The sequence below is a fragment of the Podarcis muralis genome, chromosome 12, assembly GCF_964188315.1.
Source record: "Podarcis muralis chromosome 12, rPodMur119.hap1.1, whole genome shotgun sequence".
Classification (NCBI taxonomy): Eukaryota; Metazoa; Chordata; class Lepidosauria; order Squamata; family Lacertidae; genus Podarcis; species Podarcis muralis.
In genome coordinates, this window is record NC_135666.1 from 51,968,341 (window position 1) to 51,994,527 (window position 26,187).

The 26,187-nt window shown below is 44.9% G+C and overlaps 1 protein-coding gene across 2 annotated transcripts; it reads left to right on the plus strand.

Annotated features, from left to right (window-relative positions):
- The first annotated feature begins 241 nt into the window (after positions 1-241).
- On the plus strand, positions 242-14,995 carry LOC114607556 (CX3C chemokine receptor 1-like). 2 transcript variants are annotated; one of them, XM_077916431.1, is made up of 3 exons: positions 242-584; positions 1,599-1,665; positions 12,529-14,995. In XM_077916431.1, the coding sequence occupies exon 3, from the start codon at positions 12,542-12,544 to the stop codon at positions 13,592-13,594; it is 1,053 nt and encodes a 350-aa protein (XP_077772557.1). In that variant the 5' UTR covers positions 242-584; positions 1,599-1,665; positions 12,529-12,541; the 3' UTR covers positions 13,595-14,995. The 2 variants fall into 2 exon arrangements, with proteins under 2 accessions (XP_077772557.1, XP_028606673.2); XM_028750840.2 differs by lacking the exon at positions 1,599-1,665.
- The last annotated feature ends 11,192 nt before the right edge of the window (positions 14,996-26,187 follow it).

The following is a 26,187-nucleotide window of genomic DNA, read 5'->3' on the forward strand; positions in this document are numbered from 1 at the left end:
TTTCCCCCGATTTGAACTATAAAATGGTAATTTTCTTGAGTCAAAATGAGAGTACCCCTGAACATTTTTTAGGGGGGGAAACCCACTGTATCTATCTTTCTAAAATGACATTTATTTATTTAAAAAGTTTTCATACCCTGTCCTTCCTTTCAGAGTGGAGCAGAGGCATGCTTGCAACACAACATATGACATAAACGTTACAAAACAAAACAAATGAGAAATTATTGTTGGGAGTCAAGTCCATGGCACTTTAGGGAAATTAACTTTCCAGTGGACACTCTTTATGTCACATGATTCATTCATCTCAGAATCTGGTGGATGTTCATGTCATAATCCCACCCCATATTTTTTTTTCCAGCCCAGCAAGAGCCCAGTTAAACATGCATGCAGTCCTGGTCAGCCTATGCAAGATCTTCTCGGAAGAAGCAGTTCATTTCCCTTGCAGAGCTGGGTTGCAATTGAGGAAACAGTTGCAGCATCTGCAGTCTATGCTCTGACTGCATCAGTCTAAGGCAGAAGAGGGAGCAATCACCCTGATCAGATTTGAGCACATTTTCATTCAAAGCAAGACAGAGCCTATTAAGGTAAGAACAAGAAGCAGCATATAATATCTGAAGGGCCATAGCACTCCTGCACCTTTAATGTACCCTATTGTTGTTGTTGTTGTTGTTTAGTTGTTTAGTCGTGTCCAACTCTTCATGACCCCATGGACCAGAGCATGCCAGGCACTCCTGTCTTCTACTGCCTCCCGCAGTTTGGTCAAACTCATGCTGGTAGCTTCGAGAACAATGTCCAACCATCTCGTCCTCTGTCGTCCCCTTCTCCTTGTGCCCTCCATCTTTCCCAACATCAGGGTCTTTTCCAGGGAGTCTTCTCTTCTCATGAGGTGGCCAAAGTACTGCAGCCTCAGCTTCACGATCTGTCCTTCCAGTGACCACTCAGGGCTGATTTCCTTCAGAATGGATAGGTTTGATCTTCTTGCAGTCCATGGGACTCTCAAGAGTCTCCTCCAGCACCAGAATTCAAAAGCATCAATTCTTCAGCGATCAGCCTTCTTTATGGTCCAGCTCTCACTTCCATACATCACTACCTTTAATGTATAGGAGAGGGCATTTCAATAGGCTACTTTGCATGACAAACTACTATTAAAGGTGCCGGAGCCAATGTCCTTTTTACCTGGCCATTCTAGTTCACAATATTAGCTCATGTAATTTTGATCTCCTTCTCAACCAACGGCTACGAAAGTAAATATGAAGGCTGACAACTGATTAAGGATGTGTTAGATTCATCATATGCGAGATATGGCTGCAGCATGAAACATATTTTCTTTGTTTTGTTTATTAAAAAATAAACTATATATATTCCATTTTAATCTTCAAAGCAAAGGGGGTTGTCTCATTGTACAAGCAATCAGAAAATCAAATTGTTTGCCACAGAGATTTCAACAGTGCCAAAATAGTGGAGTTGAAACATCACTTCCAGTCTGCGGCATGGAAATATCCACTGCTGTTAGTGGGGAAGGAGCTGCAGTAGAAGTCCTTCCAAGACTAAACCTTGAAATCATGTTTTTTTTTTAAAAAAAATAATTATATTAACAGCAGAATCCTGTGTATGCCTGCTCAAAAGTTCACCCCAAGAGCTCAACTGAACTTACTCTCAGCTTAGGTAAGCATGTATCAGATCTTGGAATCGGGAGAAATTTGATTCAGTTCACACTTAAATGTGAACCAACCTAAGTCACCATTTCAAAAACAATCAAACCTTTGTTTAAAACTGCCGCTTTCCCCTCTCTCAATTTCTATCCATTCCTGCTTTACTAACACTTCTTCCTATGTTTTTAGCTATTCTTATTTTATCTGTAAGGCATCTTGAGTCTCTGATGGGGAAAAGGTTGGGTATAAATAAATAAATAATAATAATAATAATAATAATAATAATGTTATTGTTTAATGCTACAATTTCCCTGTCAGTGTCTTTCCCTACTCACTGAATTCTCCCCCCTCCATTCTTCAGTTGCCCCATGTGAGAGATAGTACCACCACACTATGTACCGTATTTCACTTCTGACACCATGTGTTGTCTTCAGCATGATTCAATGAAGCAATTTAAAACAGATATTTCATTAACAAGTCAATGCCTGTTGCGTGTACAAAATCCATCAGCTTCTTTAACTGACAAGATTGCTCTTAAGAGTCTATTCATCTTAAATATACAATGGTGTGCAGAACAGCCAGCAGGAGGCATGGAAATGAGGGAGATCAGTGTGCAAGGGGGACCTGAGAAAAAAGGGGGGAGGAATGGAAACATGGTGAAAATAAGGGGTGCAAAGGGAGGCTGTAGAAAAGAACTTAGGGGTGCATTGGGCTGCATAACAGGATGGCAGCCGGTGAAAAGAGATGCGATCATTTAGGCAGCTTCCTCAGAGTCAGCCCCATCAAGCTATATGGGACATATTTATTTCAGGATTCATTTATTTCATGAAACTTATACACTGCTTGATTAAAGAAGAAGAAGAAGAAGAAGAGAAAAAACACCTAAAAGTGGTTTGCAGAAAGATAATAAAATCGAGACAAATCTACAGCCATACTTTAAAGCATGCAAAAGTTAAAATACTGAAACAGATGAAAATGACCTCAACTTTATATTATTTTATTTCCTTACGATTAGGCATGTGAAAGGTTGCACAATTAAGATTATGCTTACCCAGTGGCGTAGCGTGGGGGGTGCAGGGGGGGCCGGCCGCACCGGGCGCAACATCTGGGGTTAGGGCAAATCCACAGGTTAGGGGGCGCAAATCCACAGGTTAGGGGGAGCAAATTACTTGCCTTGCCCCGGGTGCTGACAACCCACGCTACGCCACTGTGCTTACCTTTCCAATGTCGCCAGTGGAATCCTCTTTCCTGAGGCTAATAGCCTCTCCAGGGAGAGATTTTCGTTGGGACTGTGGGATGCTGGTGGTTCTAATCCTGCCCAACCCACCCTGTGGTGGTTGTAGACATTTTTAAAAACTGCACACAGTAATTGCTTTTAGCAATTAGCACAATGTGTCATTTGACACTTAAACATGCTTTGGCACGGTTGTGACCTAAAGGTATTTGAATACCCTAAAAGCATCGGAAAGAATGCTTTTCAAACCTCCCTTATCTTGCCCAAAGTCTCTAGAATCAAGAATGATTTGCACTGAAAAATCCAAGCAGGGTGGAATCCCAGCTGATGTGAAGGGAGTTGTATTCTGATTTTTGCAGGGTTCAGGTGTGGAAGATAATCTGTTTTACGACCTGTGGTTGTACACTAAACTATATTATTACAGCTACAACTCTGGGGTGATAAGCCACCATTAGTCATGCTAAGAGTAGACCAATTCAAATCAATGGACTTAACTAGTCTACTGATTTTAGTGGTTCTATGTGGGTTTGACTGACATTGGTCATTGGATATCTCCTTTTCTAAAGCATCTCAAATACAGTGGTGCCTCAGGTTACATACGCTTCAGGTTACAGACTCTGATAACCCAGAAATAGTACCTCGGGTTAAGAACTTTGCTTCAGGATGAGAACAGAAATCGTGCTCTGGTGGCGCGGCAGCAGCTGGAGGCCCCATTAGCTAAAGTGGTGCTTCAGGTTAAGAACAGTTTCAGGTTAAGAACAGACCTCCGGAACGTATTTAAGTACTTAACCCGAGGTACCACTGTATAGGGCAGTGTTCCTATTTCTGTAGTTTGCTAGGCTTCTTCCAAGAACCTTTTCTGTTTTGAAACAGTGTTTAACAATCACTTCCTGGGACGCAAATTTTTGCAGCCATTAGGAGATTCTTCATCGTCCTAATCGGAAATCATATGAATCAAATTCAGCAAAATCTCTTCTAGCAATGCGATCCTGCGCATGTCTGCTCAGAAGTAATTCCAACTGAGTTCAGTGGGACTCCCTCCCAGGTAAGTGGGCAGCAGATGGCAGCCCTACGAACTGGAATTCCATGCATTACCTTGATAACAATATCTCGATTGTTCGAAAATTTGGGGCAATGTCACCACAAACGTAAAAGTCCATGTTGATCACAGCACACCTTTGCCCACCAAAATTATCAACCCTATAAACCCTGTCCTTTTTCCGTGGTCTCAGATACCACCTATGGATCAGAACCATCTACAGATCATCTTTAACATGACAATTTATCTTAGTACAGTGGTGCCTCGGGTTACATACGCTTCAGGTTACATACACTTCAGGTTACAGACTCCGCTAACCCAGAAATAGTGTCTTGGGTTAAGAACTTTGCTTCAGGATGAGAACAGAAATTGTGCTCTGGTGGCGCGGCAGCAGCTGGAGGCCCCATTAGCTAAAGTGGTGCTTCAGGTTAAGAACAGTTTCAGGTTAAGAACAGACCTCTGGAACGAATTAAGCATGTAACCAGAGGTACCACTGTATTACATTCTCTTGGTGTTAAGGTATAACCAGGTAATCCTAGTTCCTTAGCTGCTGCTGAAAATTGTTTAGTGTTACGGCCTTCCTAATAACACCACTAGGGACAGGTTTTCTTTTGTCTTTTCTTGCGCATTACCCATTTGCGAAATCCCAGCAATCTGTCTTCAGCGTTAATTCCCATCTGGAAGCATCCTTAGATGCAGGCCAATGACATAATCATAGAATTGCAGACTTGGGAAGGAATGCCAAAGGTCATCTGGTCCAAACAACTGCAGTGCAGGAATCTCATCTAGATCATACATGATAATGACTGGCTCTGAATAACTACCGTATTTTTCGCTCTATAAGACGCATCAGACCACAAGACACACCTCGTTTTTGGAGGAGGAAAACAAGAAAAAAAATATTTTGAATCTCAGAAACCAGAACAGCAAGAGGGATCGCTGCACAGTGAAAGCAGCAATCCCTCTTGCTGTTCTGGCTTCTGGGATAGCTGCGCAGCCTGCATTCGCTCCATAAGACGCACACACATTTCCCATTACTTTTTAGGAGGGAAAAAGTGAGTCTTATAGAGCAAAAAATACGGTATTTAACAGTAGATGCTTGTGACCGGCTGGAGATGGGGGTGTACCTTTTTGAGAACCGAAGGTAGCTTGAAAGAGACAGGATATTGTATTGTGGCTTGTGGCGTTTGTATGCTCTTCCACTTTTTGTATCACTTATTTTAACAAAAACCAATAAATGAGCCCACCACGGGAAGTGAAGCTTTCAATATCTCGTAACAATCAACTCTTCCAAACAGCAGCCATGATTAAGCTATTGCTGGCAATCTATCAGTTCCATCAAAGGGCCTCCAGCCCCTTTCTTTTACTGTCAAGAAAGATCCAGCAGCCATTGTAGTCAGAGAGACGGTCTTTAGCTTAGCTGTGCAATTAATGGGTGAAGTGGGGAAAGCATGATTGCTGTGACACGGTTCCCTGTCCTCAAAAGGCTGATAAAGGGACTGACTTGGAGGTGAAGAAGGAAGCCTTTTCTCTGAATCTAGAATCATAGAATCATAGAGTTGGAAGAGACCACAAGGGCCATCGAGTCCAACCCCCTGCCAAGCAGGAAACACCATCAGAGCACTCCTGACATATGGTTGTCAAGCCTCTGCTTAAAGACCTCCAAAGAAGGAGACTCCACCACACTCCTTGGCAGCAAATTCCACTGTCAAACAGCTCTTACTGTCAGGAAGTTCTTCCTAATGTTTAGGTGGAATCTTCTTTCTTGTAGTTTGGATCCATTGCTCCGTGTCCGCTTCTCTGGAGCAGCAGAAAACAACCTTTCTCCCTCCTCTATATGACATCCTTTTATATATTTGAACATGGCTATCATATCACACCTTAACCTCCCCTTCTCCAGGCTAAACATGCCCAGCTCCCTTAGCCATTCCTCGTAAGGCATCGGTTCCAGGCCTTTGACCATTTTGGTTGCCCTCCTCTGGACACGTTCCAGTTTGTCAGTCTCCCTCTTGAACTGTGGTGCCCAGAACTGGACACAGTACTCCAGGTGAGGTCTGACCAGAGCAGAATACAGTGGCACTATTACTTCCCTTGATCTAGATGCTATACTCCTATTGATGCAGCCCAGAATTGCATTGGCTTTTTTAGCTGCCGCGTCACACTGTTGGCTCATCTTGTATTTGTGCCTCTCATTTTTTTTGCCCAAGTGCACTTGGGCAAAAAAAATGAGAGGCACAAATACAAGATGGGTGACACCTGGCTTGAGAGCAGTACATATGAAAAGGATCTAGGAGTCTTGGTTGACCACAAACTTGACATGAGCCAACAGTGTGACGCTCATCTAGTACGGTACATCTAGAGAAGGTGTAGCCTTGTTGTTGTCAGACCAGAGCTCCCATCACCCCCGAACCTGATGGTTGGATCTGATGGGAGCCCAACAACATCTGCAGGTTCCCATGTTGGCCTGACCTGTAGGATCTCTACCCATAGTAAGCTGTCTTACAGGCCCAAGCTCACTCTTATCTATACTGGTTGGCAGTACGCTTGGCCTATGTCTCAAAAATTCCTGACATGTCCTGGTTTTCGGGTGTAAAAATGGCATCGGGAAGGAATTTTGCCGAACTGGCAAAATGTCAGGGAAAACCCAAAAGCTCCAAAAAGCTTAAAATCACCCAACAATTTGGGTTTGTTCCCCAATTAAGCTCAACAGTCTGGGTGGGTATCTTAAAAAAAAAACCTTTAACAATTTTCATGGTTTGGCGGTGTCAGGAATTTTACTTTTTGAAATATGGCAACCCTGGTTGGCAGTCGCTCTCCAGGGTTTTCCCTGAGCCCTATCTGGAGACGCCGGGGCTCAAATCTGTGCTCTGTGACTTAGCTACGTACCCCAAAGGCCTTATCCCAACATATACTATATACATTGAGGGCAGAGCCGGGCAGTGCCCATTTTCCCCTGCCCCCAAAATGCTCGTACCCCACGCACATTGAGAAGAGCATGTGGGAGAGGAGTTGATGCACATAGTCTCTCCTTCCAGCTGGTCCTCTCTCGGAATAGACATTGTGGGGTCAAGGCGAGACTCAAAAGTATGCATACCTTTGGTGTGGGGTCAGCCGTGGGGCCCAGCTATGCCCTTCATGCATCGGCTACACATGTGAAGAGGGCTTTTGCAAAGAGCTTTTGCAAACACCATGTATTTAAAGTGCATTCAAAGCACATGACTTCCCCCAAGGAATTCTGGAACTGTCATTTGTTACGGCGGGTACTGGGAAGAGTAGCTCTGTGCTTTTCCAAGTTCCCAGGATTCTTTGGGGTGGGGGTGGGGCGGGGCATTGAGAGAGAGTGATGTGTTTTCAATGTACCGTATTTTTCGCTCCATAAGGCACACTTTTTTCTTCCTAAAAAGTAAGGGGAAATGTCTGTGCATCTTATGGAACGAATGCATGGTCCCTGGAGCCGAATTGCCCAGGGGCAAAAAGCAGATAATGCTTTTTTTAAAAAAGAAAAAAGAAAAGGGCGCAAAAACGTGGTTACAAAGCACAGATCCAAATGGATTCTCAGGATTTTTGCATTGGGCTACCCCAAACTCACCATCAAATCACATGTCTGTGGCCACAGCATGAACCACAAAAATCATACACCCACTGTTTCGTTCAGAATATTTTTTTTTCTTGTTTTCCTCCTCTAAAAACTAGGTGCGTCTTATGGTCGGGTGCGTCTCATGGAGCGAAAAATACGGTGCTTCAAATGTATGGTGAAACATTTAATTCCCATTAAATGTTTTTCAAAGTCTTGGGTGTTTCAACACGGTGTGGTTTTCCTGTGCATCCAACCCTACAATACTCCGTGTTCCTTTTTCCTCCTCACCCCAATTTATACTGAGAGAAGACGGGGACACACAAAAGAGGACAAGGACTGTCCCTTGTGGGCAAGAGGGGACGAGAGGGGCAGAGGTGGCATTTGCTGTGTGGGAAGAGAGAGGGATGGAAGCACCACGAAAGCGAGCTCAGTGCAATATGCATCTTCTTCCCGCAAAGGTCAGCAGACGCAGGCCTTTTGCAGCATTACCACTTCCACCTGTCTTCTTGCCCCATCTGCGTGAGAAGCCTCATCCTGTTGTCTCTGGGCTTCTGCAACCATCCTTGCCTGGGCCAGCAAGATAAGATAGCAGCAGGCTGCTTCTGTGCAAAGGGGGTAGCCGAGGAGGGGAACTAAGGATTAACTGGCAGCGGTTCTCAACCTGTGGGTCCCCAGATGTTGTTGGACTACAACTCCCATCATCCCTGAGCTCTGGCCTTGCTAGCTAGGGGTGATAGGAGTTGTAGTTCAACAACATCTGGGGACCCACAGGTTTAGAAAGGCTGGATTAACAGGTTACAGCAGTGCTTCTCAAACAAAACAAAAAAACCCTTTTAGAATAAAAATTTGCTCACACCACACCAAGTTTTCTATTGAGAAAAGATCCTTTGGAAAATGATAAGAAACCATTTCTAGCAGTGCTTGATTTATAACATGGAACATAACTGCTTTATAGTATGGGACAACTGGGAAGCAATGCAGCTACATAAGAACACGATTCGTTCCCAAAATATAATGTTAAACGAGCCTCTTACATATGTACCTTAAGTCCAGACCCTCCAAGTGCCCCTACTTTCCAGAAACAGTTCCAGATTTACAGAAGCCATTCCCTATTTTCATGAGAGAAATGTTGGAGGGTATGGAGTTATGTGACTCCTGAGACAAAGAGATACAAGCTTTGGAAGACATCTGAAGGCAGCCCTGTATAGGGAAGCTTTCTAAATGGTTAATGTTTTATTGTGTTTTTATACATGTTGGAAGCCGCCCAGAGTGGCTGGGGCAACCCAGTCAGATGGGTGGGGTACAAATAATAAAATTACTATAATAAATGGCTATATACAAACTCAATGAGAGGTATGGGTGATCTCATTTATATTTGGTTTCATTTGAGGCAAACAAAGTCTCATCTTCTCAACAACACAAAGAAGCCTTTCCCAATCATATTTGTCAAAAAAGCTACAGTGGTACCTCGGGTTAAGAACTTAATTCGTTCCGGAGGTCCGTTCTTAACCTGAAACTGTTCTTAACCTGAAGCACCACTTTAGCTAATGGGGCCTCCCGCTGCCACCGCCGTGCAATTTCTGTTCTCATCCTGAAGCAAAGTTCTTAACCCGAGGTACTATTTCTGGGTTAGTGGAGTCTGTAACCTGAAGCTCTGTAACCTGAAGTGTCTGTAACCCGAGGTACCACTGTATTTTGAAAAGCTATCAACCCATATTCTCTCTCTCTCTCTCTCTCTCTCTCTCTCTCTGTGTGTGTGTGTGTGTGTGTCTGTCTGTCTGTCTGTCTCTGTGTGTGTGTGTGTGTGTGTGTGTGTGTTTGTGTGTGTGTGTAAAACACTGAAATGTTTGCCTGTTTCTTGTTCTTTAATCTTCCTGCCACCCTTGCCATCAACCCTCGCTTGCCACACCCTTTGAGAACCACTACCTTACAGCGACCTAATGTCTGGTTATCAGGTCTGGCTTGAAACTAACACCATGAGTGGGAACTATCAAGATGTGACTGCTGAGGTTTCCATATTGTGGCAGAGGAGCTGCTTTTCAGTGAATATGAGTGAACCTCAGAGAAGAAGGCACCAAAGGGTTTCCCAGGCTTCTGATAGCTGAGGCTGCAACTGCACATCATATGAAACGCAAGACAGGCTTTTCTCTCTTCTTGTATCATCTAAGGATGCCTCCAGACTTAACAGCTTCTAGCTTTATCCAAAAACTGTTTCTCCACTAAACCTCGTTCCACTTGCACATTGTTTTTCCAATCGTTTCCTTCGTCTCGCTGGCTTCCAGGGTTCTGCAGTACTTGGTTTTTCCACTGAAAAATGACAAGCATCTGTAAATGTTTACTCAAAGTTCCTTTTACTGATTTAAACGGCCTTATTTCAAATTCAGTGTGTGTAGGGCTGCAGCCCCATATCACCCTGGGATTGCAAAAGGAACACACACACCCCACCAAGTCTTGGTCATGCTGCACAAATTTAAAATACCACTTTAGGCTGATGAAATGGTTCTGCTGTCAACTGGAAAGTTGGCTTGAATCACCTTTTGACAGATTCCATCCAGGGTGACTTATCGTAAAACAATCAAATGTTACCTCTTCAGAGAAATGGTAGTTACCTTTGGAGTCCACTTAAATGGCACAAATGTACATATGGTAGTCAGGAGATTGAACAAACTCAAGCATTTTAATACCCGTTAATATGTCAGATGACAAGAAATCCATGATTTGATCTGCCATGTATTATTTTTTTCTTGGTAAAAAGCTGCCACCACGAGGCCCAATTTGGATTGGTACCACAACACGTGGGCTGTGATGTAGAAAAAGGAACAAGATTAATTTATGTTCCGGTAATCTGGGTCTAGGGACGCGGTGGTGCTGTGGGTAAAACCTCAGTGCCTAGGACTTGCCGATCGTATGGTCGGCGGTTCAAATCCCCGCGGCGGGGTGAGCTCCCGTCTTTCGGTCCCAGCTCCTGCCCACCTAGCAGTTCGAAAGCACCACTAAGTGCAAGTAGATAAATAGGTACCGCTTTCTAGCGGGAAGGTAAATGGCGTTTCCGTGTGCTGCGCTGGTCTGGCTCGCCAGAGCAGCTTCGTCATGCTGGCCACGTGACCCGGAAGTGTCTCCGGACAGCGCTGGCCCCCGGCCTCTTAAGTGAGATGGGCGCACAACCCTAGAGTCGGACACGACTGGCCCGTATGGGCAGGGGTACCTTTACCTTTACCTTAATCTGGGTCTATCTAGAAATAGCACAAAATTTTAAGGAAGTTAACTGTAAACAATAATGCAGATGTTAAAAAACAAAAACCCTCAAAATGGTGGCATGCGGCAACGTTTAATGCACAGGGTTTTGCCCAAAGAATTAAGGGTACTGCAGTTTGTGCTGGCAATTGTAACTCTGTAAAGGATAAACTACAGTTCCCATGATATATTTTTTTTTTGGGGGGGGGGGGGAGACATGTGCTTTAAATGTATGTTGTTGAGGTGATTGCAGTTACAGTATAAATGACTGCATTTGTGTAAATAGGTATCTACTACTAATTTTAAATTTTGCTGGTATTTTCCAGCCAAACCATTCTGGTCATAATAGCACAGAGCGCCAACTGCCTTAGCTGCCAGAAAACTGAGCTACAACCTTGTTCTAGTGCAAAAATTAGTTGCAGCAGAGTCACGCTAAAACCAGCAGGGCTTGCACGCTTTTAAATGTCTACTGAAAAGTAAGTCCCACTGAGTTCAATGGAACTTACTCCCAAGTAAAGGTGCATGGGGTGCAGTCAGAAGCAAATGTAAAACATGCAATTTATGATCCACTCACAAACTTTTGCTGAAAAGCTATAGCGACCAATTACATACATTGGTAGGATTGACCAGTGGCGTAGCGTGGGTTGTCAGCACCCGGGGCAAGGCAAGTAATTTGCGCCCCCTAACCCGTGGATTTGCGCCCCCTAACCCCCAGATGTTGCGCCCGGTGCGGCCGGCCCCCCCCCTGCACCCCCCACGCTACGCCACTGGGATTGACAGAAAAATTGTAGTAAAAAATTGAACTTTGGATCGACAAAGGATTTATAAAAAAATAGAGTTATGAAAGAGATGCAGAGGGGGAAATCCACAATGGGAGGGGGAAGTCCAAAGGGATTATGTGTTTATGAATTTAATTCATTTGTTTATGTAAAATAGAAAATGCAAAAATAAAATTGAAAAAAAGGAAAAGGCGGCGGGTGATATTCAAATGTTCTTCAAGAAACAAAAATGTTGCTTAAAATGTGAAGAGGTGACTAAACACAACTGTAGGACTTTAATGTTGGGTTCACAGCTGCTTTGCATTTGAAATAAGCACCAGAGGCTGATCCACCAACACTTGCCTTCTCCAGTTAGCTCAGTTGGTTAGGTGCTGGTAATACCTAAGTCGGGACGCGGGTGGCGCTGTGGGTAAAAGCCTCAGCGCCTAGGGCTTGCCGATCAAAAGGTCGGCGGTTCGAATCCCTGCGGCGGGGTGCGCTCCCGTTGCTTGGTCCCAGCGCCTGCCAACCTAGCAGTTTGAAAGCACCCCCGGGTGCAAGTAGATAAATAGGGACCACTTACTGGCGGGAAGGTAAACAGCGTTTCCGTGTGCTGTGCTGGCTCGCCAGATGCAGCTTTGTCACGCTGGCCACGTGACCCGGAAGTGTCTCCAGACAGCGCTGGCCCCCGGCCTCTTAAGTGAGATGGACGCACAACCCTAGAGTCTGTCAAGACTGGCCCGTACGGGCAGGGGTACCTTTACCTTTACCTTTAATACCAAAGTCGCAGTTTCAATCCCCATACAGACCACCTGCATATTCTTGCATGGCAGGGAGTTGGACTAGATGACTCTCGGGGCCACTCCAACTCTATGATGATATGAACTCTAGAATTAGTTAGCTCTGCCTTCCATTGGCTCTAGCGCCACCTACTGTTGGCCTCCCTGCCAATTCCAATGGACACCAGCCACCTCAGGAGAGAAGTCTATTTCTCTCTTCCACGGCTAACTGTGCTTCTCCTTTTCCTTTTTCAGGCAAGTATACATCATGGCTGAGGACCATCTGGAAGTGGTCACTGAGTATCTCTATGAAGAGCAGGCCATAATGTGCGAGAAAACAGACATCCAGGCATTTGGCAAAGTCTTTCTGCCCATACTGTATGCCCTTGTGTTCACCGTAGGGCTGGTTGGAAACGGCCTGGTGGTTCTGACCATCGTGCAAGGTGGGCGTCAAAAGAGCGTCACTGACATATTTCTCCTGAACTTGGCCATTTGTGATCTCCTTTTTGTCATTTCTCTTCCCTTTTGGGCTTCTTACATCGTAAAAGGTTGGACACTCGGGAACATTCCGTGTCGGATCGTTTCCTCTTTCTACTCCGTGGGCTTGTACGGAGGGATGTTTTTCATCACTGTCATAAGCATTGATCGGTACTTTGCTATCGTCCGGGCAACCTGCATCATGAAAGCCAGAACAATCCGACATGGATCTCTCACTAGCCTTGCAGTCTGGACCTTGGCCATTTTGTTTGCAGCTCCCCATTTCGTGTTCATCCGAAATATAGGTAGAGAATGCACTTCTCTGTATCCTGAACACCTTGAGGAAATCTGGCCCATTTTCACTTACATAGAATATAATGTCATTGGTTTCCTTCTCCCACTGTGCATCATGAGTTTCTGCTACCTGATGATCGTCAAAACCTTGATGTCCTGCAAAAATCACCGGAAAAGAAGAGCCATGAAGCTGATTTTATTAGTGGTTGTTGTGTTCTTCCTGTTCTGGACTCCATACCACATATCACTTTTTCTGCAGATATTGAGGCTCTCCGATTTCTTTCATAGCTGCAGCTCAAGGAGGCTTTTAGATTACACCATGCAAATCACCGAATCGCTGGCTTTCAGCCACTGCTGCCTTAATCCCATCATCTATGCTTTCGCCGGTGAAAAATTCAGAAAGAAGCTTTCTCGCTTGGCTCTCAGATGTGTCTCGTTCTTTTTTTTCTGTGCGCCTTGCGATAGAGCTCCCGTTCCCGTTCCAGAGGTCACCATAACCAGCAACCATACACAGAACACCAGTGACCAAGATGGCTCCATCCTTCTGTGATTGCTCCCTGAAGAATATTTTGTATACTGAATGCTAGCCTACAATTTGACCTAGATGTGAGTGAGCGAATAGGGTTGGGCCCAAAGATCCATCCATGGGGAAAACGTCATGGGCTTCCCCTGTGAAGGGAGCAAAATGTACCTCTGTCCAATTTTCTGCTCTCTTCCCCTTCTGCTCCTTGCCAGAGGCTCTGGATCTCTGGGAACCATTAATTGCAAGTTGAGGGGGGCTGAGAGGGGGGGAAAGGGAGCAGGAAATGTCACTTCTAGCTGCCCCCTTTTAGGGACAGATCTCTGGATTCATTTGTATACATCCCATAGGTTTCAATATTCATGTTCTGCCACTAAGAACCAGAAATGTGTATATATATATATTTGAGGACTGGATAGGATTGTGGAAAGTGAATTTGAAATTTACCAATTGTATATTGTTGAAGGAGAATTACATGAAAATGATGTACAGATGGTATATCACCCCAGTAAAATTGGCAAAAATGTATAAAACAGAACAAAAGAACCATTGGAGGTGTAAAGAAGGGGAAGGTACATTTTATCATATGTGGTGGGAGTGCAAGATTATCAAAATATTTTGGGAAATGATATACAACGAACTGAAAAGAATGTTTAAAATAACATTTGTTAAAAAACCAGAAGCATTTTTGTTAGGTATTTTAGGACAAGAGCTGCCAAAGTAAAAACGGACATTATTTATGTATGCTACAACAGCAGCAAGAATTCTAATAGCACAAAATTGGAAGACTGGAGAAGTACCATCTAAAGAACAATGGCAAGAAAAATTGATGAACTATGCAGAGTTAGCAAAGTTAACGGACAAACTGCGAGAAAAGGACAGCAGGGACTTTGAAAAAGAATGGGAACCTATTACAATATATTTGCAGAAACACCAAAAAAAAATGGACTCGTTGGCAGGATTTAAATAAACATTTACAATTTGATTTACATAAAACAAGGAATATAACACTGTGATAACATAGTATTGTATATAAACAGCAGAACGTATAATTTGATGTAATAAACCAGAAATGGAAGCTAAGGGAAGTCAATGGGGGGGATGAAAGAGTTAATGTTTAGTATTGATAGTGGATATTTGTTTTGAAAATGGAAAATCAATAAAATCTTTAACAACAACAAAAACAACACACACATAGCATGCCCCCCCCCAAACTGGTATCTGATTGTGCATTAACATGAATGCTTAGAAAGTTCGGGGAATTTTAATTTATTTCAGTATTTTTACTTTTGTAGGTTTTGAAGTATGGTTGTAATTCTTCTTCATTTTTATTGTTTTATCCTTTAGTAAACTGGTTTGAAGGTTGTTGTTTTTATAATCAAGAGATGTATACATTTTATGAAATAAATAAAGGATTCTTATTAAGCCATACGAATTATTCAACTATCCAGCATAAGAAAAGAGACATTGCATGTTCTTTTGTAATTCAAGAAAATCTTTAATAAAATTTATTTCAAAAGAAAGAAAGAAAGAAAGAAAGAAAGAAAGAAAGAAAGAAAGAAAGTACTATGCAGCATTCCTGTAAAATTTGTTTTAGCCATCATAGTCAGTCATTACCAGGAAAGAATATAGTGAAAGCCGTACTGTTCAAGATAGCCATATCTGCAGATAGTTTCATATTGTATATTGGATCAATGGCACACATCTCCGTTGTCTCCCAAGACAGGCAGATGCTAACCAACCAATTGGCCAGCATACTGCATAAAATTTATCCATGGATAATCCTTGTAAAGCCTTCAAAGTTTGAGCTACTGATAGCTGAGCAGCCACTAAAAGAATAGTCAATAAATCCTTCGTCTTTATATTAAAGGTAAAGGTACCCCTGCCCGTACAGGCCAGTCGTGACCAACTCTCGGGTTGCGTGCTCATCTCGCTTAAGAGGCCGGGAGCCAGCGCTGTCCGAAGACACTTCCGGGTCACGTGGCCAGCGTGACGAAGCTGCTCTGGCGAGCCAGCACCAGCGCAGCGCAGGGAAACGCTGTTTACCTTCCCGCTACAAAGCGGTACCTATTTATCTACTTGCACTTAGGGGTGCTTTCGAACTGCTAGGTGGGCAGGAGCTGGGACCGAAGGACGGGAGCTCACCCCGCCGCGGGGATTCGAACCGCCGACCATGCGATCGGCAAGTCCTAGGCACTGAGGTTTTACCCACAGCGCCACCCGCGTCCCATATCGTCTTTATATTATTGTGTTGTAAATATATTCAACACTTTTGTAACACCTGCTTTACTTATTAGTGAGGGACTATGCGTTTACAATGAATAACAAATAGCAAATATGCAGGGCCGGATTTAGGTTTGATGAGGCCCTAAGCTACTGAAGGTAATGGGGCCCTTTATATGTCCAGAAATGAGCAAACCAGTTATATTTTAGGGAGCAGGCTAGCAGGCAGGGCCCATTACTTATATCAGGGGTAGGCAAACTAAGGCCCAGGGGCCAGATGCGACCCGCCAAGATTGTAAATCTGGCCTGTGGACCCTGCCACCTGCTTGGTCAGTCCCTGCGTGCTGCGGACACCTCAACTTTCGCAACACTGGCACGGCTTCTGGGCAGGCGGTGATGGTGGCGCAGCTTCAGATTGGCTGCAGGAAGTTCCTGCAGCCAATCCGAAGCCTCGCCGCCTGCATACTGAGATAAACCCAGTGTAGCCATGGACGGAGTGGGCGGGTGGCAGGTCTGGGCTGCGCCATGGGCATCGTGACGGGCGCATTGCAGATCTTCAGCCAGAGCTTGGCACGCCAGCTGGCCCCACGCCTGGCACCTGGCTCGGTGGTGGAGGTGAGCTGTGTCCCACCTACCCGGCGCTCTGTGTGCGCAGCCTGCCCGCCGACCTGGCCTCGGACGATGGGCCGCAGTACGTGGTGCACGCCGCCTGGAAGCTCTGCTGGGACGGGCCGATGGAGCAGCTGCTGCCCGTCAACAACGCCGGTGAGACGTGCTCCTGAGCGTGTGCAGAGTGCGTTCCTCCTCCAGGTCCGAAGGCAGCTGTGGGACCAGTTTGCAGGGTATTTACTGTATATTTTTCGAAAAATAGTCTGGCCCCCCACAAGGTCTGCGGGACAGTTGACCGGCCCCCTGATGAAAAAGTTTGCTGACCCCTGACTTACATCATAGGAGCCTACACAACACAAAACACTGTTGCTGTATGTAGGTTTTATTTTATTTATTTTTTATCTTATATTTTGGAAATGTACATCCAGGTTTTTTTCCCTTTAATTTTTTGGGGGGGACCCCAAGAGAGTGGGGCCCTAAGCTATAGCTTGTTTAGCTTATACGTAAATCCGGCGCTGCAGATATAAACAACTAATAAACATTAGGTTGTTTAAAGCAGTTATCTCCTTAACTTGTGTCTGACCATTTCTTCTAGTCATATCTTATTGAAGGGGAAACTGGACACTATCCTTGAACCTCTAGGATCGCAAAATGGTAGCCACAGCGCAAACAGAGAGAGGGAAGGCAGCGGCTACAGCACAGAGCTGTAGTAACTCCCTGTCAACCAATTCCTGGCCATGCTGCAAATCGCCCAAACCTCGGAGGGATTAGGTGCAGTATTCGCCTTTCTTCCATCCCTTCTCCTTTTGGCAGGACCAGAGGCCACAAGCTTCTGAATTACCGGTAAACAACACAGCGGTTTCCTGAGCTGCTTCCACATAACAGCCGTACAAATAAGTAAATAGCAGCCATTAAGCTGACTCAGCTCAGAACAGTATTAAACTTTGCACTGCTGTGCCCAAAAGGGAAGAGAAAGAAAGAGGAGCAAGTCAGCAAGTGTGTGTGTGTGTGTGTGTGTGTGTGTGTGAGAGAGAGAGAGAGAGAGAGAGAGAGAGAGAGAGAGAGAGAGAGAGAGAGAGAGAGATGGGTTTCTTCGATGCGAGACACCCTAAATTCCTTGGTCCGATGAAAGTTAGAATTAATCAGTGTTTGGTGAGTGAAACTGTGCCAAACAGCTTCTGTTCAAAATAGCTCACCAAGTGGGATGAAAACCTGATGATAGCCGAAATCATTAACCTAACAAAACTGCCATACAGCCCCCGGAACTTGAAGCATGGGAAGTCCCAATAAAAAATTATAATTTGGCAGAATATTTTGACTATATGATATGTATTTGTATAATTTGGAATATTTAATGTGATTTGATTGGATTGTTAAAATGGAAAATTTAATTTAAAAATATTTTTATTTTTATTTTTTAAAAACTGCCATACAGCCAAATGGGGGAAGCCCTCCCTGAGCCCTGGATTTAGTGAGTAAAGTAAGACAAAAGTCCAGGAGGGAGATGTGCAGGATTGCAGTTTGCCTGATGTAGGGTGGAGAAAAATCCTGTTCTGTCTCTTCTCCGTGACAAGCGGGAGTAGCGGAGGTCACAGCACGAGGAGGGCTGACTGCTTTGGTGCTGCAGAAAGGAGTGCGAGAGCATTGGGGATGCGATGCTTTGAACCCCTTCACAGTAGGTTCAGGTCTATAAATAAACCAGATCGGGTAGTGATTATGTTTAGTCAAGGAGGAAGATGGCTACTGCATGTTTGAAGCAGGGTTTTTAGCTCTAAGGCCAACTTTAAGGCAAGTTTCTGCTCTATAACCAACCCTTAGCATTTGCTTTTATCCCCTCTTCCATTTTATTTCTTAACTCCTTTTAGTGCTTCATTTTGTTGTTTTAATTTGTTGTTTTATCTCATTGTTTTATTGTTCTAACTCCCCTAAACTGTGAGGCTATATGAAAGCTGGGCTGGGCTGAGCACTTTGCTAAAGGTAAAGGTAAAGGTACCCCTGCCCATACGGGCCAGTCTTGACAGACTCTAGGGTTGTGCGCCCATCTCACTCAAGAGGCCGGGGGCCAGCGCTGTCCGGAGACACTTCCGGGTCACGTGGCCAGCGTGACAAAGCTGCATCTGGCGAGCCAACGCAGCACACGGAAACGCCGTTTACCTTCCCGCCAGTAAGCGGTCCCTATTTATCTACTTGCACCCGGGGGTGCTTTCGAACTGCTAGGTTGGCAGGCGCTGGGACCGAACAACGGGAGCGCACCCCGCCGCGGGGATTTGAACCGCCAACCTTTCGATCAGCAAGCCCTAGGCACTGAGGCTTTTACCCACAGCGCCACCCGCGTCCCGAGCACTTTGCTAGGCAGTGCCAAATGCGAGGTCGAGCCAGATACATGATACTAGTTATAAATTAAGGAAGAGAAACATCTTGATTATCAGAACTGTTGACGAGCGAGCCCAGGTGACAGCTGCAGAGAGTCTCCAAAATGCTCTCTTCTGCTGGATGGCACTGGCTCTGGACTCAAAAATTCAAGGCTGCCACATTTGGAGATAATTGATTTCTGCAAACTGCCGACAAATATTCATAATTATTATGGTACTTACTAGAAAGAACTGCAAAGATCTGGGAATCATGCCAGATTCGCTGAAGGAGACAGAGCGAAATCACACATTATTTTCTCCAAAAGGAGGAGAGTAAGAGGGAGCTCAATGAGTTAATTCTAGATGAGGCCATTCCTCCTCCTTCCACTGTTCTGGACTGGTCAACTCATCTTAAAGGGCTCCGGCAAGCTTCCAAAAATATTAACTATCCAACAAGATGGCTCAAGAACTGGCCTTAGCTGAGAAATCCTATAAGGCAAATATAACTGATACAATGACCCAGAGGCCACCTTCTGAGCTTGGAAAAAACTTTCAAAGTCAACTTCCAAATGTATTCAAACAGACGAGAGAGACGGCTATCTTCAGGACCAGTTCCACTTGATATGCATGGACCTCTCCAGCATGAAAAAAATTTATAATGATAACAAATGGGCTACTTCTGACTCTAGTGGAAAATTTTACACCTCAAGAAAGAGGCACAGAGCCAAATGACACTGACCAAATGAACAACCGACCCAAACCAGCACTGTGCCTCATTTCCAAAGGAAACACAAACCATGGGTAAGACACAGGCAGTCCTGGGATGTCACACAGCTGTGGAGATCGGGGTGCCATGTAACTATCTAGATCTATCTGTCTATCTGTCTACATACCTACCTACCTACACACACACACACACACACACACGTAGTTGCTTTTATAAAATGAAAGAGGAAGACAAAGGCAGAAGTCCCATCCATGCCACAACCAAGGAAGTCAGCAAAAGGAGAAACAAAATAAACTTCTTAGGCAAGCACTGAGCCCCTACCATGTGCATGAGGTTTTGGCAACTGCTGAACAAAGCGGGTAGACAAGACAAAAGGCAACCACTTCTGGTTTTGTCCCGTAGCAGACTAATAATGATCTTCCGCTTTGAAACCGCTGCACGCAGGAACCTGGCTTCAGAAAACGAAGAAAGCATATGTTGCGTAAGGCCACGCAACCTCTCTTTCTCTCTCTTCGTCTCTTTCCTCTTTTCTGGCCTCGCCAACAAACTGGGGTCAAGCTCTTGAAAGAAAGAAGTATGCTGTAAATCAGGGATAGGCAACCTAAGGCCCAGGAGCTGGATGCGGCCCAATTACTTTCTAAATCTGGCCCTTGGACGGTCCAGGAATCAGCGTGTTTTTACATGAGTAGAATGTGTGCTTTTCTTTAAAATGCATCTCTGGGTTATTTGTGGGGCATAGAAATTCGTTCATTATTTTTTTCAAAATATAGTCTGGCCCACCATATAGTCTGAGGGACAGTGGACCGGCCCACAGCTGAAAAAGGTTGCTGACCCCTGCTGTAAATGTATGCCTCAAGTTTCACTGTGGTGTGCTCAAAGTAAGCATTGTATTCATGACAGGGCACTTTGCAGCTTTCTTCACCCTTTGAAAATGCATTTGTAGGGGCATGGATCTGAAATTTCTGAGCCCAACTGCCTGGTACTCCTCTCTTTCACCCACCTCTAGAGAAAACAAACAAAGAAGCTTTGTACAGTACAGTGGTACCGTGGGTTAAGAACTTAATTCATTCTGGAGGTCTGTTCTTAACCTGAAACTGTTCTTAATCTGAAGCACCACTTTAGCTAATGGGGCCTCCCGCTGCCACTGTGCCGCCAGAGGTACTATTTCCGGGTTAGCAGAGTCTGTAACCTGAAGCGTATGTAACCTGAAGCATATGTAACCCAAGGTACCACCGTATGTCCTTTCCCAAGGCCCATATGAGGCAGACCTTTGCAAGACCCTTTGAAACAACCTTAGGATGCAATGAGCAGCTTTAACTCTTAGCTGTGTGGTTTTATCACATGGGGAAGATCTGAATGAGAAATTCCTTTTGAAACCAATGAAGCCAAATGTCCAAATATAAATGGAAGCTTATTTTGGAGAAATCAGGGGGAAATGAAGGGAAAGGGAAGGCAACACATACACACACACGAACACATACACACAAACTTAAAATGAAGCCTATTGTAGTAGTTAGTTACCTGCTTGAGCATAGACTAGGTTTTCAGGGCATTTGCAGAGTTCCTTGCAGAAGGGAGGTTCTGGAAGAGGGCATATTTAAACTACTATTTTTCCGGACAAGAACCGAGGGTAATGCTCTGAGATAGAAACAAAACAAAAAGTGTACAGGTGCTTTAATGCAAACCCAGTCATTTCAACAGTGGTTGCTCATTCTAAGATGTGCTCATTGTTTCTTAGTATTCCTTTTCTACCTGTATAATTCCATGCAACATGAAAGTATCTTGTAAGAAAATTAGCACATCAGAGGGTTCTTGTTTCTAAGGCAACTGAAGGCATTAAGTTATGTTTGTGTGTAAATGGTTAGCATGATCCACAATTAAGCATTACAGTGGAACCTTGGTTCTCGAACGGCTTAGCTGACGAAAACCCAGAAGTATGTGTTCTGGTTTTCGAACTTTGTTTGGAAGCTGAATGTCCGATGCAGTTCTCAGCTATTGTTTCTGGGGCGTCTGTGCCAACTGAAAGCCACGCCTTGGTTTTCAAATGTTTCAGGAGTTGAATGGACTTCTGGAATGGATTAAGTTCAAGAACCAAGGTTCCACTGTGCTGAGAAGTGTGTTGGTAACATTATCTGGAATTAGGACACTAAAACCATAGCATGTAGAGTCAATCATGACCAAGTGTCTAATAATAATAATAATAATAACAACAACAACAACAATAATAATAATTTATTTATACCCCGCCCGCCTGGCTGGGTTTCCCCAGCCACTCTGGGTGGCTTCCAACAGAATATTAAAATACAATAATCTATTAAACATTAAAAGTTTCCCTAAACAGGGCTGCCTTCAGATGTATTCTAAAAGTCTGGTAGTTGTTTTTCTCTTTGACATCTGGTGGGAGGGCGTTCCACAGGGCAGCTGCCTCTACCGAGAAGGCCCTCTGCCTGGTTCCCTGTAGCTTGGCTTCTCGCAGTGAGGGAACCGCCAGAAGGCCCTCAGCACTAGACCTCAGTGTCCGGGCAGAACAATGGGGGTGGAGACACTCCTCCAGGTATACTGGACCGAGGCCGTTTAGGGCTTTAAAGATCAGCACCAACACTTTGAATTGTGCTCGGAAACGTACTGGGAGCCAGTGTAGGTCTTTCAAGACCAGTGTTATGTGGTCTCGGCGGCCGCTCCCAGTCACCAGTCTAGCTGCTGCATTCTGGATTAGTTGTAGTTTCCGGGTCACCATCAAAGGTAGCCCCACACAGAGCGCATTGCAGTAGTCCAAGCGAGAGATAACTAGAGCATGCACCACTCTGGTGAGACAGACTGCAGGCAGGTAGGGTCTCAGCCTGTGTACCAGATGGAGCTGATAAACAGCTGCCCTGGACACAGAATTGACCTGCACCTCCATGGACAGCTGTGAGTCCAGAATGACTCCCAGGCTGTGCACCTGGTCCTTCAGGGGCACAGTTACCCCATTCAGGACCAGGGAGTCCTCCACACCTGCCTGCCTCCTGTCCCCCCAAAACAGTACTTCTGTCTTGTCAGGATTCAACCTCAATCTGTTAGCCGCCATCCATCTTCCAACCGCCTCCTGACACTCACACAGGACCTTCACCGCCTTCAATGGTTCCGATTTGAAAGAGAGGTAGAACTGGGCATCGAACACCCAGCCCAAACCTCCTGATGATCTCTCCCAGCGGCTGCATGTAGATGTTGAAAAGCATGGGGGAGAGGACGGAACCCTGAGGCACCCCACAAGTGAGAGCCCAGGGGTCTGAACACTCATCCCCCCCACTTGCTGAACACGGCCCAGGAGGAAGGAGCGGAACCACTATATAACAGTGGCCCCAGCTCCCAGCACCTCTAGATGGTCCAGAAGGATGTTATGGTTGATGGTGTCAAATGCCGCTGAGAGATCCAGCAGAACTAGCAAACAGCTTACTGATACTTTCAGAACTGTTCTCATTGTTTCTTCAAGCAGATCTGTCTTATAAGCAGAAGTGTCAATATCAAGATGCAGATATTGGCACAGCTTTCACACATACAACACCCGGTGCCACCATCTCATAGTTATTTATAAACCCAGCTTCAGCTTTGAGGTTTCCAATGAAGGCCCACCCAAGCAAGTCTTGCCGAATGAGTTCTGCAAAGTGTGATGGCCAAAGACTTCTCATCAGCCATGGGTATGGTGTGTGTGTTTTAACTTCTTTGTTGTGAATCCACTAACATTTCCAGAAAATGCAGCTTATTTGAGGGCTTCCACTTCCCCAGGCAGAAGGAAGTACCCAGGCTATTAAAGTCGGCAAGCAGCAAGTGCGTGAGACTTAGCAATTTCCATTCTTCTACATTCTGTTTATTTACAGGCGTTTAAGCTGAGCACAAGGAAGGAGTGAGATCCAGACACTGTGTTTGCCTTGAAAACAGCATCAGTTGCACGCTCAAGCCACTGCCTGGTGCCTCACCCCTGCATACACAGTACAAGGTATGTACTGCATACACAGTACAAGGATCAAAACAGGCCACAACTTTATTGATTACAGGTGTATGAGGTATGGCTCAGGATTTGGGTGATTTCTTGCCCAGTCAGCCCATCTGACAGGAGCGAGCCAGCAGTAAATCACACCCTGCAAGTTAACTCTTTATTAGCAAGAACATGATCTGCACAGACGTGGCCGAGTGTCAGGCCTAAGAGCATAGCAGCTCATCCCCCGGCAGGTCTTGCCCCATGGATCAGTTGCTGAGACTGACAGTCCCCATCTCCCCACAGTTGTCTAAGGGTGGATCTAAGCACAGGGGCGGGGATACTATAAATAGGTCAGAAATTAGGTCATTTTAACAAAAGAAAAAAATCTCTATGGAAAACCATGCTTTAAAATTCCTGCTCTCTGGCACCATCTGGTGTTGCATGTTTACAGAGCATTCAAATCGCAGTTTCTTTTTAATGTAGCTGAGTCCTAAGTCCCCCAGCCCCCCGTCTCCAGAGTTTTCCCCAAGCAATCAGAGACTGCGCTTGCGTGAAGCTAACTTCTCTGCTCTCTTCATACCTCTTCTGGTTCTGAGAGACCAGGGGGAAGGGAGCTGTTCGCAGCAGAAGGGGGAGACATCTGCAACTTTTCACAGCCTGGCATATCTCTGCCTCTTGGCCTGTCTCCTCCCACTCTCCTGCTTCAACTTCTGCCTCTGATTCTGAACTTGTCTCTGTTTTCTCTCTGACCACTAAATGTCCATGACACCGGCTGCCGACTGCTTCCCAGAGGGCTCACCATCGCTTCTGGTGTCGCTTTTGTATAATGTACTTAAAACGTTACATTCACAGCTGCATTCTGGAGAAGTGAAAAGTTTGCTCGCCATTTTGTTTTTCCTAATCAAATGTATTGCTCAACTTGGGCATCCTTTATGTTTCAAATATGTAATTTATTTGCAACAATGCACTGGCAGATTGCATCTCATTAAAATTCCGGTGACATTTCTGCAGCGTTCTATATGATGTAATTAAAATGTACATTTATTTTTTTTATGTACTTAGAGCATTGATATATTTATCATTGCTATATACACATTTCTGTTTACTCCGGCTCCTGTGCACTCCCACCTGGTGTTTGAAGCTGTGTACACATGACTTTAGACCACAGTCTATATCTACCCTGTTAGTTTCTAGAGAAATACTGCTGTTACATGCATTCCCGCCCCCCAATCAGCTTCCATATGCTTTGAAAATGTAAACCACAATCACTTTGTGTCCTGTCTTAGATGTACACACCTCAGCTGAAGTGTGTACATCTAAGACAGCCATTGCACATGTGCAGATGACAGCTTCATGGATAGGAGCTGAGGACAGCAGTGTTGCAGCAGGTGTATGAACCTAGGGTTGTCATACATCTGGAATTTCCCAGACGTAGCCGGAATTCGGCCATCAGAAATAGCATCCAGTCAGAAAATTGGTAAAAATGCCTAGGAAAACCTGTCTGTATGGCAACCCATTTTGGAAGTGTTGGTTTTTTTTGGCGAATTTCCTAAAATGTTGCTCAAAAACTTTAATTTTTTAGGAGATTTGGCAAAAGAGAGAGAGAGAGAGAGATTCCTTCTCTCTCTTTGGTGTGCATAAAGGTAAAGGGACCCCTGACCATTAGGTCCAGTCGTGGCCGACTCTGGGGTTGCGGCGCACATCTCACTTTATTGGCTGAGGGAGCCGGCATACAGCTTCCAGGTCATGTGGCAGGCATGACTAAGCCGCTTCTGGCGAACCAGAGCAGTGCACGGAAACGCCGTTTACCTTCCCGCTGGAGTGGTACCTATTTATCTACTTGCACTTGACTGCTAGGTTGGCAGGAGGAGCAGGGACTGAGCAACAGGACCTCACCCCATCACAGGGATTCGAACCGCCGACCTTTTGATCAGCAAGCCCTAGGCTCTGTGGTTTAACCCACAGCGCCACCCGCGTCCCTTGGTGTGCATAGCAATGTGCTAATGCAGCTTAAAACACAACAGGGGGGAATGAGCTCACTGTGTATTAAGCAACTAATATGTACATGGCCTAAATATAGAAGTGTAATGGTTTGGAAGTAAATGAAAGAAAGGAACTGGGGGTAGCTTGAGCTTCAGTTGTGATGCAAGCCTCCCATCTAGCGGAGACAACTCAAAGAGCTGCATTTGCTGTGTTACGACTTTTGCTGCTAAGAGGAAGCCGCAATAACAGGAAGGGCACCATCCTGCTCTTCTGCTGCTTGAAAACACCTTGTGGTTTTGTGGGTCTTTTGTGGGCCTCAGGATTTGTACAGCCTTGCAGAACGGGGATCGTGTTTTTCACAAAGTTTCTCCAGCTAAAGGGGCAAAAGAAGGCATTCTGGAGCCTAGGTATGAATTGGCAGATTAGATCAGTATTTCTCACTTTGAGCTCTTTAGAGGAAAGGTGGGGTTGTTGTTGTTACGCTACAAATTGCGTGTTTCTCTACTGCAAGGTGCCCTGCGATCTCTGGATGAAGGGCAATATGTAAATTTAGTTAATAAGTAATAATCATAATCATAAATAAATATAACTTCAAAGAATTGTCAACTACATTTCTCCAATGCAGATGAACACTATTTGATGACACATTATTATTTATTGGGTTGCAAGTACATGCAAAGAGATGTTGTTGTTGTTGTTTAGTCGTTTAGTCGTGTCCGACTCTTCGTGACCCCATGGACCAGAGCACGCCAGGCACCTCTGTCCTCCACTA

What these genes read in the sequence shown, in the direction of transcription:
- LOC114607556 (XM_077916431.1), top strand. Translation starts at nt 12,542, where the DNA reads ATGGCTGAGGACCATCTGGAAGTGGTCACTGAGTATCTCTATGAAGAG.